At 45.7% G+C, this 17,955-nt stretch overlaps 1 protein-coding gene across 4 annotated transcripts in view; it reads left to right on the top strand.

The window, feature by feature from the left end:
• Positions 1-17,955, top strand: part of QRICH1 (glutamine rich 1) — a 67,591-nt gene that overhangs the window by 6,408 nt on the left and 43,228 nt on the right. For all 4 annotated transcript variants that reach the window (XM_023231545.2, XM_023231544.2, XM_023231546.3 and 1 more), the window contains one exon: positions 13,324-13,653. In XM_023231545.2, coding sequence (XP_023087313.1) covers positions 13,345-13,653 — 309 coding nt within the window. In that variant the 5' untranslated portion in view covers positions 13,324-13,344. The remainder of the gene's footprint in view (positions 1-13,323; positions 13,654-17,955) is intronic.

Here is a 17,955-nt window from a genome sequence, read left to right on the forward strand (position 1 = left end):
GGAGCTTGCAGTGAGCTGAGATCTGGCCACTGCACTCCAGCCTGGGCGACAGAGCGAGACTCCGTCTCAAAAAAAAAAAAAAAAAAAAAGACAAAAGGCCGGGTGCAGTGGCTCAGGGCATATAATCCCAGCACTTTGGGAGGACTAGGGCGGCCGGATCACCTGAGTTCAGGAGCTCAAGAACAGCCTGGCCAGTATGGTGAAACCCTGATTCTACTAAAAATACAAAAAAAATTAGCTGGGCTTGGTGGTGTGTGCCTGTAGTTCCTGCTACTCGGGAGGCTGAGGCAGGAGAACTGCTTGAACCCAGGAAGCGGAGGTTCCAGTGAACCAAGATGGTACCATTGCACTCCAGCCTGGACGACAAAGTGAGACTTCATCTCAAAAAAATAAAAATACAAACAAACAAAACCCAGGCAAAAGAATAGAAATATGTCAGTCCTGGATGGGTGTGGTAGCTCACGCCTGTAATCCCAGCACTTTGGGAGGCCCAGGTGGGCGGATCACGAGGTCAGGAGATTGAGACCATCCTGGCTAACATGGTGAAACTCTGTCTCTACTAAAAAATACAAAAAAAAAAAAAAAAAATAGCTGGGCTTGGTGGCGGTCGCCTGTGGTCCTAGCTACTCGGGAGGCTGAGGCAGGAGACTGGCATGAACCCGGGAGGCGGAGCTTGCAGTGAGCCGAGATTGTGCCACTGCACTCCAGTGCAGCTGAGATCACGCCACTGCATTCCAGCCTGGGTGACAGAGTGAGACTCTGTCTCCAAAAAAATAAATAAAATGAATACATTCACATGGAAAAAAAAATCAATTTCCATTGTAAGGAGTCATATTTATCATATAAACATATGGAGTTATTTCGAAGAAGCATGGAAGACATACTTCTTTTTTTTTGAGATGAGCCTCCACCTCCTGGGTTCAAGCAATTCTTCTGCCTCAGCCTCCCAACTAGCTGGGACTACAGGTATATGGTACCCTGCCTGGCTAATTTTCGTATTTTTATTAGAGACGGGGGTTTCACCCCTATTGGCCAGGCTGCTCTTGAACTCCTGACCTCGTGATCTGCCCACCTTGACCTTCCAAAGTGCTGGGATTTACAGGCATGAGCCACTGCACCTCGCCTATTTTATTTTTATTTATTTATCTATTTTATTATTATTATTTTTTTGAGACAGAGTCTTGCTCTGTTGCCCAGGCTGGAGTGCAGTGGTGTGATTTTGGTTTACTGCAACTTCTGTCTCCCAGGTTCAAGTGATTCTCCTGCCTCAGCCTCCCTAGTAGCTAGGACTACAGGCACCATACCTGGCTAATTTTCATATTTTTAGTAGAAATGGGGTTTCACCATATTAGCCAGGCTGGTCTCAAAATTCCTGACCTTGTGATTTGCCTGCCTTGGCCTCCCAAACTGCTGGGATTACAGGCGTGAGCCACTGCGCCCGGCCTATTTTATTTTATTTTTTTTGAGACAGAGTTTTGCTCTTGTTGCCCGGGCTGGAGTGCAGTTGCATAATCTCGACTCACTGCAATCTCCGCCTGCTGGATGCAAGCAATTCTCCTGCCTCAGCTTCCCAAGTAGCTGAGGTTACAGGTGCCTGCCACCATGCCTGGCTAATTTTTGTGTTTTTGGTGGAGATAGGATTTCACCATGTTGGCCAGACTGGTCTCGAACTCCCAACCTCAGGTGATCTGCCCACCTCAGCCTCCCAAAGTGCTGGGGATTACGGGCGTTAGCCACTGCACTGAGCCCTATGTGAATGTGTTCAAACTGGACTAAACTATGAAGAGCCATTGTTGGAGTAGATGTGAACCTTGAAGGGCCTCAAAGCCCAAGGAAGAGGTAAGGTTCTGAGGCAGCTCAGACTTTCTTCTTTTAGTCCATCACGGATTGTTGACTCACTCTGCAGAGTCATACAGGAGGCCCAAAAGAGGTATCAGGGATAAGAAACCCAAGAAAGTGTGAAGATCTTCCCTTGGTACCTAAACGGAAAAAATAAAAAAAATTTGCAAACAGACCTATAGAAATGTAATAGACTGTTGTTTTGGAGTAACCTTTGTCCATGGTACCATCTTATGTTCTAGTAATAAAATAATAAAAATAATAACTCATGTAGTGAAGAATTGCCATGCATCAGGCACTATGTTAAACTCCAGTAGAAGGAAATACAGAGGAGCCAGGCGCAGTGGCTCACTCCTATAATCCCAGCACTTTGGGAGGCCAAGGATCACGAGGTCAGGAGATGGAGACCATCCTGGCTAACATGGTGAAAACCCGTGTCTACTAAAAATACAAAAAAATTAGCCAGGTGTGGTGGTGGGCGCCTGTAGTCCCTGCTACTTGGGAGGCTGAGGCAGGAGAATGGTATGAACCTGGGAGGCGGAGGTTGCAGTGAGCCCAGATTGCACCACTGCACTCCAGCCTGGGTGACAGCAAGACTCTGTCTCAAAAAAGAGAAAGAAGGAAATACAGGAGAGATAACAGTGATGAATTTGAATTTATACCAGCAAAAATGTCCAGGGTCTGTTTAAGGGAGTACTGGTTTTTCTTTGTTTTTTTACAAAGCAGCTATATTTAAAAGCATTTAGAAGTAAATGCTTGTTTACAGACCTCATACACCCCAAGAGCATTAGAGTATTTTCTGTTTTTATTATTAGTCTCATCAGAGTCCCAGAAATTGGTAACACTCAAATATCCTCATGGCTGCATGTTTTTCAGAAATACTTTATTTAATTTCTTGACTGCTTCTCACTAAGTCTTTTATTTGGAGCTAAGAATCTTTTGTCTCTTTTAGAAGTTTCTCTATTTCTGTTTATTACAAAGGCTCAACTTTTGTGTCTTATGAGTGGTATCTTGAAGTTAAGTCTTCGTTATTTTGTACAAGTTTTTGGTATTTTATCGTTTAGTTTTTCTTTTTTTTTGAGATGGAGTTTCGCCCTTGTTGCCCAGGCAGGAGTGCGGTGGCATGATCTTGGCTGACTGCAACCTCTGCCTCCTGGGTTCAAGCAATTCTCCTGTCTCAGCCTTCCGAATAGCTGGGATTGCAGGTGCCCGCCACCACGCCCAGCTCATTTTTTTTTGTATTTTTAGTAGAGACGGGGTTTCACCATGTTGGTTAGGCTGGTTTCAAACTACTGACCTTGGGTGATCCACCCACCTTGGCCAAAGTGCTGGGATTGCAGGCATGAGCCACGTCGTTCAGCCGGTTTAGTTTCTGTCAGATTTTGAAAGAAAATCATACTATGATCAACCAGAATTGTTTATGTGTCTGTTACCATTCCTGCACTATAGCCACTGTGTAGAAAAGGATGAGTTATTTATTTATCTATTCATTTTTTGAGACGGAGTCTGGCTCTGTCACCCAGGCTGAAGTGCAGTGGTACAATCTCACTTCCCAGGTTCATGCCATTCTCCTACCTCAGCCTCCCAAGTAGCTGAGACTACAGGCGCCCACCACCACGCCCGGCTAATTTTTTTGTATTTTTAGTAGAGACGGGATTTCACTGTGTTAGCCAGGATGATCTCGATCTCCTGACCTGCTGATCCCCCCCGCCTCGGCCTCCTATTTTATTTTATTTTATTTTATTTTATTTTATTTTATTTTTTTTGAGACGGAGTCTCGCTCTGTTACCCAGGCTGGAGTGCTGTGGCAGAATCTCAGCTCACTGCAAGCTCCGCCTCCCGGGTTCACGCCATTCTCCTGCCTCAGCCTCCCGGGTAGCTGGGACTTCAGGCGCCCGCCACCTCGCCCGGCTAGTATTTTGTAGTTTTTAGTAGAGACGGGGTTTCACCGTGTTAGCCAGGATGGTCTCGATCTCCTGACCTCGTGATCCGCCCGTCTTGGCCTCCCAAAGTGCTGGGATTACAGGCTTGAGCCACCGTGCCTGGCCATGCCTCGGCCTCCTAAAGTGCTGGGATTACAGGCGTGAGCCTTAGATTAATAGAATTTGCGGAAAATTCAGAGGAGTATTAAACAGGAAGAAACTTAAATACTCTGGTTCCATCATCCAGGCATAACTACTGTTAGCATTCCTTTTTTTGTTTTTTGAGGCGGAGTCTCACTCTTTTCCCGAGGCTGAAGTGCAGTGGTGCAATCTCAGCTCCCTGCAACCTCCGCCTCCTGGATTCAAGCGATTCTCCTGCCTCAGCCTCTAGAGTAGCTGGGGTTATGGGTGGCTGCCACTATGTCCAATTAGTTTTTGTATTTTTAGTGGAGATGGGGTTTCACCATGGTGGCCAGGCTGGTCTCACAATCTTGGCTGGATGCTATGGCTCATGCCTGTAATCCTAGCGCTTTGGGAGACCAATGCTGTGGATCACTTGAGGTAAGGAGTTCGAGAACATCCTGACCAACATGGTGAAATCCCGTCTCTACTAAAATACAAAAATTAGCTGGGTGTGGTGGCGGGTGCCTGTAATCCCAGCTACTTTGGAGGCTGAGGCAGGAGTATCACTTGAACCCAGGAGGCAGAGGTTTCAGTGAACCAGGATCATGCAACTGCACTCCAGCCTGGGCAACAGAGCAAGACTCTGTCTCAAAAAAAAAAAAAAAATTTAGGCTTAGTGGCTCACGCCTGTAATCCCAGCACTTTGGAAGGTGGAAGCAAGTGGATTACCTAAGAGTTCGAGACCAGCCTAACCAACATGGCAAAACCTCGTCTCTACTAAAAATACAAAAATTAGTCTGGTGTGGGCCGGGTGCAGTGGCTCACGCCTAGAATCCCAGCACTTTGGGAGGCTGAAGCGGGTGGATCATGAGGTTAGGAGTTCAAGACCAGCCTGGCCAAGATGGTGAAACCTTGTCTCTACTAAAAATACAAAAACTAGCCGGGCTTGGTGGCAGGTGCCTGTAATCCCAGCTATTCAGGAGGCTGAGCCAGGAGAATCGCTTGAACTTAGGGGGCGGAGGTTGCAGTGAGCCAAGATCATGCTACTGCACTCCAGTCTGGGTGACAGAGTGAGACTCCATGTCAGAAAAAGAAAAAAAATTAGCCAGGTGTGGTGCTGCCCACCCGTACTCCCAGCTACTTGGGAGACTCAGGCAGGAGAATTGCTTGAACCCAGGAGGCAGAGGTTGTGGTAAGCTGAGATCACGCCACTGCACTCCAGCCTGGGCGACAGAGTGAGCCTCCATCTCAAAAAAAAAAAAAAAAAATTAAGATAGTGATGGTTTCCCTATGTTGCCTAGACTAGTCTCAAACTTTTGGGCTCAAATGATCTTCTTGGGCTCAAATGATCATCAGCCTTCCAAAGCATTGGGGTTACAGGCTTGAGCCACCATGCCCAGCCTGTTAATTGCTTGCTTATTTACTTATCTATGAATAAATGATAGAGTCTCACTCTGTCACCCAAGCTGGAGTACAGTGGCATGATCATAAACTGCTGGGATCAAGCCATCCTTCTGCCCCGGCCTCCCAAGTAACTGGGACTACAGGTGAGAGCCACCATGGTCAGCTTAGTATTGACATTTTCTTTTTTTTTTTTTTTTTTGAGACGGAGTCTTGCTCTGTTGCCCAGGCTGGAGTGCAGTGGCTGGATCTCAGCTCACTGCAAGCTCCGCCTCCCGGGTTCACGCCATTCTCCTGCCTCAGCCTCCCCAGTAGCTGGGACTACAGGCGCCTGCCACCTCGCCCGGCTAGTTTTTTTTTTTTTTGTATTTTTTAGTAGAGACGGGGTTTCACCATGTTAGCCAGGATGGTCTTGATCTCCTGACCTCGTGATCCGCCCGTCTCGGCCTCCCAAAGTGCTGGGATTACAGGCTTGAGCCACCGCGCCCAGCCTAGTACTGACATTTTCTAATGGTTTTATGGAATGTTTCCTACCTCAAGCTTGTTTGTCTTTTAAATTATTAATATTATTTCTAAGAGATAGGATCTCACTGTGGTGCCCAGGTTGGAATGCAGTGGCTGTCCACAGACAGGATCCTGCTACTGATCAGTATGGAAGTTTTGACCTGCTCCATTTCCAACTTGGGTCGGTTCACCCCTCGTTAGGCAACCTGGTGATTCCCTGCTCCCATGAAGTCACCATGTTGATGCTGAACTTAGTGTGGACACCTGATTGACATAGCGCACTACAGCCCAGAACTCCTGGACTACTCAAGCAATCCTCCTGTTTCAGCCTTCTGAGTAGCCAGGACTGTAGGCATGCACCATCATCCCAGCCCCCCTCCCCCCCTCCCTTTTTTTTTTTTTTTTTTTTTTTGAGACAGAGTCCCACTGTGTCTCCAGGCTGGAGTGCAGTGGTGCAATCTTGGCTCACTGCAACCTCCACCTCCCAGGTTTATGCGATTCTCCTGCCTCAGCCTTACGAGTAGCTGAGATTACAAGCATGCTCCACCATGCCCAGCTAATTTTGTATTTTTAGTAGAGACTGGGGTTCTCTATGTTGGTCAGGCTGGTCTCAAACACCCAACCTCAGGTTATCCGCCTGCCTTGGCCCCGCAAAGTCCATGGTGTTAGGATTACAGACGTGAGCCACTGCACCTGGCCTTTGTTTGTTTGTTTGAGATGTAGTCTTGCTCTGTTGCCCAGGCTGGAGTGCAGTGGTGCAGTCTCAGCTCACTACAAGCTCCGCCTCCCAGGTTCACACCATTCTCCTGCCTCAGCCTCCCGAGTAGCTGGGACTACAGGCACCTGTCACCACGCCCGGCTTATTTTTTGTATTTGTATTTTGTGTTAGCCAGGGTAGTCTCGATCTCCTGACCTCATGATCCACCCACCTTGGCCTCCCAAAGTGCTGGGATTACAGATATGAGCCACTGCGCCAGGCTTTTTTTTTTTTTTTTAATGAAAGGCTTAAAGAATGGATTTTGATGGTTTATAGCAAGTAACTTTTTGAAGCTTTTATATTTTCTGACAACTGAATATCTGGCTTATTTGCCTGTTTGCTCAGGAAATAAATTTATATTTGGACTAGTGTTTCTTATAGTAACTTTTTAAAGGTACTATTCTAGAAATACTGACTGGTAGGATTTATTTGGAGATGACATAGGCAGCAGAATGATTTTTATCATATCTTTGGAACCTTGACTGACAAAAAATACGTTCTAGACTTTGGTATGAAATGTTGTATTCTAAAACTAAAATATCGATTAAATAGAAGTTATTTTCACTTAGCTAAATGTTTGTCTAAAATAGAGGACATGTTGCTGGGGGCAGTGGCTCACGCCTGTAATCTTAGTACTTTGGGAGAGTGGGCAGATTGCTTGAGACGAGGAGTTTGAGACCAGCCTGGCTAACATAGCAAAACTCCATCTCAACTGAAAATACAAAAACTAGCCTGGTGTGGGGGCAGGTGCCTGTAATTCCAGCACTTTGGGAGGTCAAGACGGGCAGATTACAAGGTCAGGAGTTCGAGACCAGCTTAGTCAACATGGTGATACCCTGTCTCTACTAGAAATACAAAAATTTGGTGGGCATATTGGCGTGTGCCTGTAATCCCAGCTACTTGGGAGACTTAAGGCAGGAGAATTGTTGGAACTTGGGAGACAGAGGTTATAGTGAGCAGAAATCATGCCACTGCACTGCACTCCAACCTGGGCTGCAGAGCAAGACTCTGTCTCCAAAAAAAAAAAAAAAGAAGGCTTCGGCCAGGCATGGTGGCTTACGCCTGTAATCCCAGCACTTTGGGAGGCTGAGGTGGGAAGATCTCTTGAGCCCAGGAGTTTGAGAACAGCGTGGGCAACATGGCAAAACCCTGTCTCTGCAACAAATAAAATTTAGCTGGCGTGGTGGCACATGCCTGTAGTCCCAGCTGCTTGGGCGGCTGAGGTGGGAGGATCGATTGAGCCTAGGAGGTTGAGGTTGCAGTAAGTCAAGATCTTATACCACTGCACTCCATCCTGGGCGATAGAATAAGACCTTGTCTCAAAAACCCAACAACAGAAAACTGGGGGTGTGGAACTTTAATTTCCTGATCTTACATAGAACTCCATAGATACTCCAATTTTTTTGTTTTTTAAAGACGGAATCTCGCTCTGTTGCCTAGGCTGAAGGGCAATGGTGCAGTCTCAGCTCACTGCAACCTCCATCTCCTGGGTTCAAGTGATTCTCCTGTCTCAGCCTCCTAAGTAGCTGGGATTACAGGCATGTGCCATCATGCCTGGCTAATTTTTGTATTTTTAGTAGAGGCAGGGTTTCACCATGCTGGCCAGGCTATTCTCGATCTCCTCCTGCCCTCAGGTGATCCACCTGGCTTAGCCTCCCAAAAAGTGCCGGGATTAGAGGCGTGAGCCACTGCACCTGACCAATACTCTAAAAATGAGTCTACAAGTAGAGGCATAAAGGTATGATGTGATTGGTAGGGTTTGGTGAAAGGAGAGTGATTTTTAGTTTTTTTTTTTTTTTTTGAGACCGAGTCTGGCTCTGTCGCCCAGGCTGGAGTGCAGTGACCCGGTCTCAGCTCACTGCAAGCTCCACCTCCCGGGTTCTCGCCATTCTCTTGCCTCAGCCTCCGGAGTAGCTGGGACTACAGGCGCCTGCCACCTTGCCCGGCTAGTTTTTTTTGTTTTTCTTTTTTAGTAGAGACGGGGTTTCACCGTGTTAGCCAGGATGGTTTCGATCTCCTGACCTAGTGGTCCGCCCGTCTCAGCCTCCCAAAGTGCTGGGATTACAGGCTTGAGCCACTGCGTCCGGCATTTTTTGTTTTTTTTTTATTTTTTTTGGGGCGTTTTTTTTTTTTTTTTTTTGAGATGGAGTTTCACTCTTATTGCCCAGACTGGAGTGCAATGGCATGATCAAGAACCAGAGGTCAAAGCATACTTAGCTGTTTTTACTTTTTATTATATATATATTTTTTTGAAACGGAGTCTGGCTCTCGCCCAAGCTGGAGTGCAATGGCGCAATCTCGGCTCACTGCAAGTTCTGCCTACTGGGTTCACACCTTTCTCCTGCCTTAGCCTCCCGAGTACCTGGGACTACAGGCGCCCGCCACCACGCCCGGTTAATTTTTCTATTTTTAGTAGAGATGGGGTTTCACCGTGTTAGCCAGGATGGTCTTGATCTCCTGATGTTGTGATCCGCCCGCCTGGGCCTCCCAAAGTGCTGGAATTACAGGCGTCAGCCACTGCGCCTGGCCTTATTTTATATCTTTTTATACTATTAGAACGGTTTTTCTTACTTAAGTTTCATATCCCTTTCCCCAACCCCGGAATAAACCTCCAAAAACAAAACAAAAACTAGGTGGAATTCTATACTGAGTACTGAAGAAAGCTTGTTTCTAGTAAGAAAAGTTGGTGAAATTATCCTTTACACTTAATATCAGACTTGAGGTGAGGTTTAAGCTGCCGCTTCTGAGTTTCTGAAACTTGAAAGACAAGAGTGAGGAGAAATAGGGTTACTAGGAGGATCATAGAGACTGGCTTTACTAGGCAATAGTCATGAAGGATTTTCGGTTCTGTAAACTTTGCGGTGTTTTGTTTTTTTTCTTATGTTTTTTTTTAATTTTTTAATTTTATTTTTTTTTGATTTTCAATTCCCATCTACTTCATCGGGAAACAGTGTTTCTTTGTTTTGGTGTTTACTCATTTGTCTTTTCCCAGACTTGAGACAAAAAAAGGTTTGTGCTGCATGTAAAAACTTTACTTTTGTACCTTAAAAAAAAAAATTGCTTTTTGTAGTAGCTTTGACAATTTAATCGATCTCAGTATACTATGTGAATACAACTGACAGTTGAAGAAAATACATTTTAGGAAATGTAAATTCCAACTGACCTGCTGCTCTTTTGTAATGGAGGTGAAAAACTGAAATTATGTACCAGCATGGTAGAGGACCTGTTAATGGCTGCTCATATAATCTCTCCTTTGTCCCCTTTTGAGCAGAAGGGTATGTGTGATTAGATATTAGAATTTCATAACTTTGAAATGTTAACGGATCTTTATTATGAAAGATGCCTGTTTTTTTTTAGGTAGAGTGTCACTCTGGTGCCCAAGCTGGAGTGCAATGGCACAGTCTTGGCTCCCTGCAACCTCTGCCTCCTGGACTCATTCTCCCACCTTGGCCTCCTGAGTAGCTGGTATTACAGGTGCCTGCTACCACGCCTGGCTAATTTTTATATTTTTAGTAGAGACAGGGTTTCACCTTGTTGGCCAGACTGGTCTTGAACTCCTGACCTCAGGTGATCTGCCCACCTTGGCCTCCCAAAGTGTTGGGATTACAGGTGTGAGCCACCGCACCTGGCTGAAAGATGCCTTCTTAAGGAAATCCCTACTGTGATGCTGTTAACAAAGGGGAACTTTGATACATTCTGTGCAAGTGTGGCAAATGAGTGCTTTCGGATCACCTAAGCCAAGTAGCCTTCTCTGAATCTGTAGTTAGGCAAAGTGTGCTTGGCTTGATGCTCTCCTTATGTGTGACGTGGACATCGACAACTTTATTGTTATTTTATTGTTAGTATTTTTTTTACAGATGAAGGTCTCTCTAGGTTTCCCAGCTCAAAGACCTGGGCTCAAGCAATCCTCCCACCTCAGCCTCCTGAGTAGCTGAGACTACATATGTGCACCACTGTGACCAGCTGATAATTTTTTTTTTTTTTTTTTTTTTTTTTGAGACGGAGTCTTGCTCTGTCACCCAGGCTGGAGTGCAGTGGCCGGATCTCAGCTCACTGCAACCTCCGCCTCCCAGGTTCACGCCATTCTCCCGCCTCAGCCTCCTGAGTACCTGGGACCACAGGCGCCCGCCACCTCGCCCGGCTAGTTTTTTGTATTTTTTTAGTAGAGACGGGGTTTCACCGTGTTAGCCAGGATGATCTCGATCTCCTGACCTCGTGATCCGCCCGTCTCGGCCTCCCAAAGTGCTGGGATTACAGGCTTGAGCCACCGCGCCCAATTTTTTTTTTTTTTAAGACAGAGTTATGTTCTGTCGCCTAGGCTAGAGTGCATTGGAGTGATCTTGGCTCTTTGCGGCCTAGATCTTTGGACTCAAGCAATCCTTCCACCTTAGCCTCCCTAGTGGCTGAGACTACAGGTGCATGCCACCACACCCAGTTAATTTTTGTATTTTTTTGTAGAGATGGAGTTTCTCCATGTTGCCCAGGCTGAGGTGAAAGGATTGCTTGAGTCCATGAAGCTATGGATATTACAGAGAGAATCGGGTGGCTCATACCTATAATCCCAGCACTTTGGGAGGCCAAGGCGGGCAGATCACCTGAAGTCAGGAGTTTGAGACCAGCTGGGCCAACATGGCAAAATCCAGTCTCTACTAAAAATACATAAATTAGCTGGGCATGGTGGTGGGTGCCTGTAGTCCCAGCTACTTGGGAAGCTGAGGCAGGAAAATCACTTGAACCTGGGAGGATGCAGTGAGCCGAGATCGCGCCACTGCACTCCAGCCTGGGTGACGGAGGGAGACTCCATCTGAAAAAAAAAAAAAGGCTGGGCGTGGTGGTTCATGCCTGTAATCCTAGCACTTTGGGTGGCCGAGGCGGGCAGATCACGACGTCAGGAGATCGAGACCATCCTGGCTAAGATGGTGAAACCCCGTCTCTACTAAAAATACAAAAAATTAACTGGATGTGGTGGTGGGTGCCTGTAGTCCCAGCTACTCAGAAGGCTGAGGCAGGATAATGGGGTGAACCCAGGAGGCGGAGCTTACAGTGAGCCGAGATTGTGCCACTGCACTCCATCCTGGGCAACAGAATGAGACTGTCTCAAAAAAAAAAGAAAAAAAAATCATAATTCTTCCTGTTCCACATTGAATTTCAAATTAGCAGGTATATATGAAGCAACTAACATGGGTGAGCTGTTTGGAGAGAACCAGGACATAGTCTTGTCTGCCAAGAATTTAGAGCCTAGGTAGAAGAAAGGAGATGCTTAACCCACGTATTTTGTATCCGTAACGTAAGGTAGAGCATCTGGTCAGTCTAGTATATCTAGCTTGATTGCTCAAGGGAACAAATCACCTTTCCAGACATTCAGAATTATCTGAGAATCCTTTTTGGCAAAAATGTTTGCTTGGTTTCTGTTACTCTTTCATCCTGCTGCTACTTATGTTCTGAAGGTCTGGCTGATCAAGGGAGGATGGTACAAAGGTAGCAGCGACAGGGGTCAGCAGTCCACAGATCGCACACTTGTCCCTCAGGTAATGAGAGTTAACTGTCTACATCTGCAGGTTAATTCTTTTTTTTTTTTTTTTGAGACGGAGTCTTGCTCTGTCGCCTGGGCTGGAGTGCAGTAGCCGGATCTCAGCTCACTGCAAGCTCCGCCTCCCGGGTTCACGCCATTCTCCTGCCTCAGCCTCCCAAGTAGCTGGGACTACAGGCGCCCGCCACCTCGCCCGGCTAGATTTTTGTATTTTTTAGTAGAGACGGGGTTTCACCATGTTAGCCAGGATGGTCTCGATCTCCTGACCTCGTGATCTGCCCGTCTCGGCCTCCCAAAGTGCTGGGACTACAGGCTTGAACCACCGCGCCCGGCCAGGTTAATTCTTAAGGTAAATAAAAATATCTGAGGAAAACTTGTAGAATTTATTTCTGAATTTTAGTAGTGACCTGGATATTTAAAGCACTATTTACCTTTTTTTCCCAGAATTATTTTAATAGTATTAGTTACATTTATGTAGTGCTATCTATGTGTTAGGCGATTTTCTAAATGCCTTATTTAATCCTCATGTCAACTGTGAGGTAAGTACTATTGTATCCCCATTTTACTCACAAGAAAACTAAGGTTAATGGACTTTTCTAGAGTTAAATAATGAAGGAAACATAAAGTTGGGATTTGAACCCAGGTAGCTCGGCTCCAGAGTCCATGCTCTTAACCAATAAGCTGTGTTGCAAAAGAATGTGAGCAGCATATGGCAAAATAGGATTTTTGGTTTTTCTGATGGGAGATGAAGAACATATCCTCTGCCTCTTGTGTCTTGCCACAACTAGGTGGCATACCTATCTCTGCTATAGGAAATGCTTGGAAATAAAACATAGCCATAGGAATCCCTGCCCCTAGCTTCTTCCTCCTTGCTTGGTGTCCTCTCTGTGATGGTCACAGAGCAGTTTTGCATGTGACATTTACTGTCCCGTGCTTGGCTCTGCACAGAAGATGGGATTGACCTAGTGCTAGGTGGGAAATGTGTTTTCAGCCTGTTTCATCCAGTATTGTGAAGCATGTGTTTGTTTTTTGTTTTCAGTGTGATAGTTTTATTTAAGAAATGTTAATGGAAATAATTTTCAAACATCCATTAATTGAAAAAATAAGGTGGTATAATAAAACTTTATTTTTTTATTGTATATGTATACAGTTGCCCTGAATATATTCCAGTTTTGTGCAAGGGTAATTGTTTCTGGGCATTTCCTGCTAAAAACAGTAACATAATTTTGACTTCTGTTTATTTCTAGGAACCCTAAGGACTCTGCAATATGAATAATTCCCTGGAGAACACCATCTCCTTTGAAGAATACATCCGAGTAAAGGCACGGTCTGTCCCTCAACACAGGATGAAGGAATTTCTGGACTCACTGGCCTCTAAGGGGCCAGAAGCCCTTCAGGAGTTCCAGCAGACAGCCACCACTACCATGGTGTACCAACAGGGTGGGAACTGCATATACACAGACAGCACCGAAGTGGCTGGGTCTTTGCTTGAACTTGCCTGTCCAGTCACCACCAGTGTTCAGCCACAAACCCAGCAAGAACAGCAGATCCAGGTTCAGCAGCCACAGCAGGTTCAGGTATATGGGAAATGCTGAGGTGCAGCCTATTTAATGTACTTTATTTGTTGTCAGTGTTTTAGTTAGTGGGATCACCACATGTGTATGGATGTTACAGGTTATTTTCATTAAGGGGGGACTCTGAAACTATTTAACACTAAGATTTTCAAAGTTAATGTGGACTAAAAATTTTTTCCTTTTTATTTAAGTTTTTTTTTTTTTTTTTTTTAAACAAACCCCAGTGTTAAGGGCTGACTTTGAAATAGATTGCCGCCAGGGATATGCTTAGCTACCTAGGAAACCCCAACCCAGAAGCAGGTCATCTATGAATTGTTTAGCATCAGGTTCAGCGTGCCTCGCGTGATGAGTGAGGAGGCGACCACCTTTCTGACAGCACCCCTTTTCCCAGGATGAGGGGCTCTCTGCGCTGGAACCCGGTCCCAGCACATGACCCCACTGGCGGCGATGTCAGTAATGGTGGGGGACTGGCTTTCCAAGGCCAACCAACACTCTGTGGTGCTGCCATGTCATTGTACCTGGGTTGTTTTATTTCTTTGTTTCTTCTTTTTTTTGAGATGGAGTCTTGCACTGTGGCCCTGGATGGATTCTCCTGCCCCAGCCTCCTGAGTAGCTGGGATTCCAGGCGCCCGCCAACACAGCCGGCTAATTTTTTTTTTTTTTTGAGACGGAGTCTCGCTCTGTGCCCCAGGCTGGAGTGCAGTGGCGCAATCTTGGCTCACTTGCAAGCTCCACTTCCTGGGTTCACGCCATTCTCCTGCCTCAGCCTCCCGAGTAGCTGGGACTACAGGCACCCACTACCACGCCCAGCTAATTTCTTGTATTTTTTGTAGAGACGGGGGTTTTACCGTGTTAGCCAGGGTGATCTCGATCTCCTGACTTCGTGATCTGCCCGCCTCTGCCTCCCAAAGTGCTGGGATTACAGGTGTCAGTCACCATGGCTGGCCTCTTTTATTTTTATATTTATTTACTTATTTTTTGAGATAGAGCCTCAGTCTGTTGCCCAGGCTGGAATGCAGTGGCACGATCTTGTTTCACTGCAACCTGCATCTCTAGGGATTCAAGCTGGCACGCCCAGCTAATTTTTGTATTTTTAGTAGAGATGGGGTTTCACCATGTTGGCCAGGATGGTCTTGAACTCCTGACCTTAAGTGATTTGCCCACCTCGGCCTCCCAAAGTGCTGAGATTATAGGCATGAGCCACCACACCCAGCCTTGTTTTGTCTTTGTAAGGAAGACAAAGTACAGGAAAGGTAAGTAAAAGAAGACTGGCCCAGGTATGGTGGCTCACACCTGTAATTCCAGCACTTTGGGAGGCTGAGGTGAGTGAATACCTTGAGCCTAGGAGTTTGAGGCCAGTCTGGGCAAGATGGCGAAATCCCGTGTGTAAAAAAGTACAAAAATTAATTAGTTGTGGTGGCTCACTCATGTGGTCCCAGGTACTCAGGAGGCTAAAGTGGAAGGATCACCTAAACCTGGGAGGTCATGGTTGCAGTGAGCTGTGATTGTGCCACTGCACTCCAGCCTTTTACACTAAGGACAGGAAAGGGACTGGATTGAGACACTGTCTCAAAAAAAAAAGAGAAAAGAAGACTGATTTTCTGGCTCAAATTATTCTGCTCTTATTTACAGCTTTGACCTCCTCTTACCACAGCTGGCCAATTTTTGTACTTTTTTTTAGTGGAGATGGGTTTCATTTGCCATGTTGGACAGACTGGTCTTGAACTCCTAACCCTAAGCAATTCACTTGCCTCAGCCTCCCAAAGTTCTGGGATTACAGGCATGAGCCATTCATTGTACCTGGCCACTAGGCTGGTCTTGGGCCTCCTGAGTTCAAGCAAGCCACCCACTTTGTGGGTGTTTGGATTACAACTACAAAGTGTTTGAATTACAGGCACAAGCCATTACACCTGGCCCTGCTTTCTTATAAGATTAAAGAGTTTGGGGCTGGGCGCAGTGGCTTAGCCTGTAATCCCAGCACTTTGGGAGGCCGAAGTAGGCGGATCACGAGGTCAGGAGATCGAGACCATTCTGACTAACACAGTGAAACCCCGTCTCTACTAAAAATACAAAAAATTAGCTAGGTGTGGTGGCGGGCACCTGTAGTCCCAGCTACTCGGGAGGCTGAGGCAGGAGAATGGCGTGAACCCGGGAGGCGGAGCTTGCAGAGAGACGAGGTCACGCCACTGCACTCCAGCCTGGGCAACAGAGCGAGAGTCTGTCTCAAAAAAAAAAAAAAAAAAAAAGAGACAGTGAGTTTGGGGATTTAAGTTTGGAGTGATTTTTGAGACTTTATGTTCAAGATAAACTGATGCAGTGCTTGAACTTGGGAGGCAGAGGTTGCAGTGAATCGAGATCATGCCACTGCACCACAGCCTGGATGACAGAGCAGACTCTATCTCAGAAAAAAGAAAAGCCACTAATCAAGATCAGTAACATTGTCTTTCTCCCTAAACTCTATGTAAATGAAAGAAGAAACATAAATGTAATGACATCCATGAGACAGATTCAGTGTGATGGAATCATGAGAATATATGTTTTCCCTAAGTGACTAAAAAGATACTTTTAAAAAATAAAGAATTCTGGCCAGGCCAGGCGTGGTGGCTCACACCTGTAATCCCAGATGTTTGGGAAGCTGAAGTATGTAGATGACTTGAGCCCAGGAGTTTGAGACCAGGCTGGGAAACATGGTAAAACCTCATCTCTACAGAAAAACACAAAAATTAGTTGAGCATGGTGGTGTGCACTTGTAGTCCCAGCTACTCAGAAGGCGGAGCAACTCCTTGGGCCTAGGAGTCCGAAGTTGCAGTGAGCTGTGATCACGCCACTGCACTCCATCCTGGGCAAAAATGAAAGACCCTGTCTCTATAAAAAACAGAACAACAAAGCATTTTTAAGAGTGCTGGAAAAAATGAATACCATTTAAAAACCACTAAACCTAAGAAATTGATAAAAGAGAATAAGTAGACAGAATTAGGTGATGAAAGGCCAGGTGTGGTGGCTCATGCTTATAATCCCAGCACCTTGGGGAGGGTGAGGCGGGCGGATCACCTGAGGTCAGGAGTTTGAGATCAGCCTGGCCAACATGGTGAAACCTCATCTCTGTAAAAACACTAAAATTAGCTGGGCATGTTGGCTGGCGCCTGTAGTCCCAGCTACTCGGAGGCTAAGGCAGGAGAATTGCTTGAACCTGGGAAGCCGAGGTTGCAGTAAGCTGAGATCACGCCATTGCACTCCAGACTGGGCAACAAGAGTGAAACTCTCAAAAAGAAAAAAAAAAAAATTTGGTGACGAATACACGTAGGAAAGAACTTTTGGGGAAAGTGGGGCCGTTCTTAGAGTGCCCTAAGCTGAGAAGTAGAGGATACACAGAGTAGAAGTCCACTGGGGTAGCTTTAGAACTAAAGGTTGGGAATTGACTAGGGACTTCAAAACACACACATACACATATGTATACTTAGAGCTCACATTAGCTTGATGAGCAAGTTAGAGATACATTAGTTTGATGATCATTGTTACTGCCCTTTTGAGTACGAATCATAGGCTGGGTGCAGTGACTCATACCTGTAATCTCAACACTTTGGGAGACTGAGGCAGGAGGATCCTTTGAGTTCAGGAATTCAAGACCAGCCTGGGCAACATAGTGAGACCTTGTCTCTACTAAAAATAAAATTAGCTGTGTGTAGTGGTACACACCTGTAATCCCAGCTGCTGAAGAGGCTGAGATGGAAGGATCGCTTGAGAATACTTTATTTCCAAAAAAAAAAAAAAAAATTTCCCCTCATGGATCTGTATTTTAGCTAACCTTTTAGAGTGCTCTTTGTGGTCCCTTCGCCCACACAGATTATCAACTATTAATGCAAGTTATAAGTGTAATTGGAGGAAATGTCCTTTTTTTCTTTAAAAAATAATTTTTGGCTGGGCGTGGTGGCTCATGCCTCTTATCCCAGCACTTTGGGAGGCCAAGGTGGGTGGATCACTAAGGGCAGGAGTTCAAGATCAGCCTGGCCAAGATGATGAAACCTTGTCTCTACTAAAAATGCAAAAAAGTAGCCAGGCATGGTGGTAGGCGCTTGTAATCCCAGCTACTCAGGAGGCTGAGGCAGAGAACTGCTTGAACCCGGGAGGCGGAAGTTGCCATGAGCCAAGATCATGCCACTGTGCTCCAGCCTGGGCGACAAAGCGAGACTCCATCTCAAAAAAATAATAATAATAAATAATAATAATAATTTTCTACTTGAGGCTTTTTTGTCTTATTCAAGTAGTTCTAAAAGTCTTTTTTTTTTTTTTTTTTTTTTTTTTGAC

Source organism: Piliocolobus tephrosceles, chromosome 2 (genome assembly GCF_002776525.5).
Source record: "Piliocolobus tephrosceles isolate RC106 chromosome 2, ASM277652v3, whole genome shotgun sequence".
NCBI lineage: Eukaryota > Metazoa > Chordata > Mammalia > Primates > Cercopithecidae > Piliocolobus > Piliocolobus tephrosceles.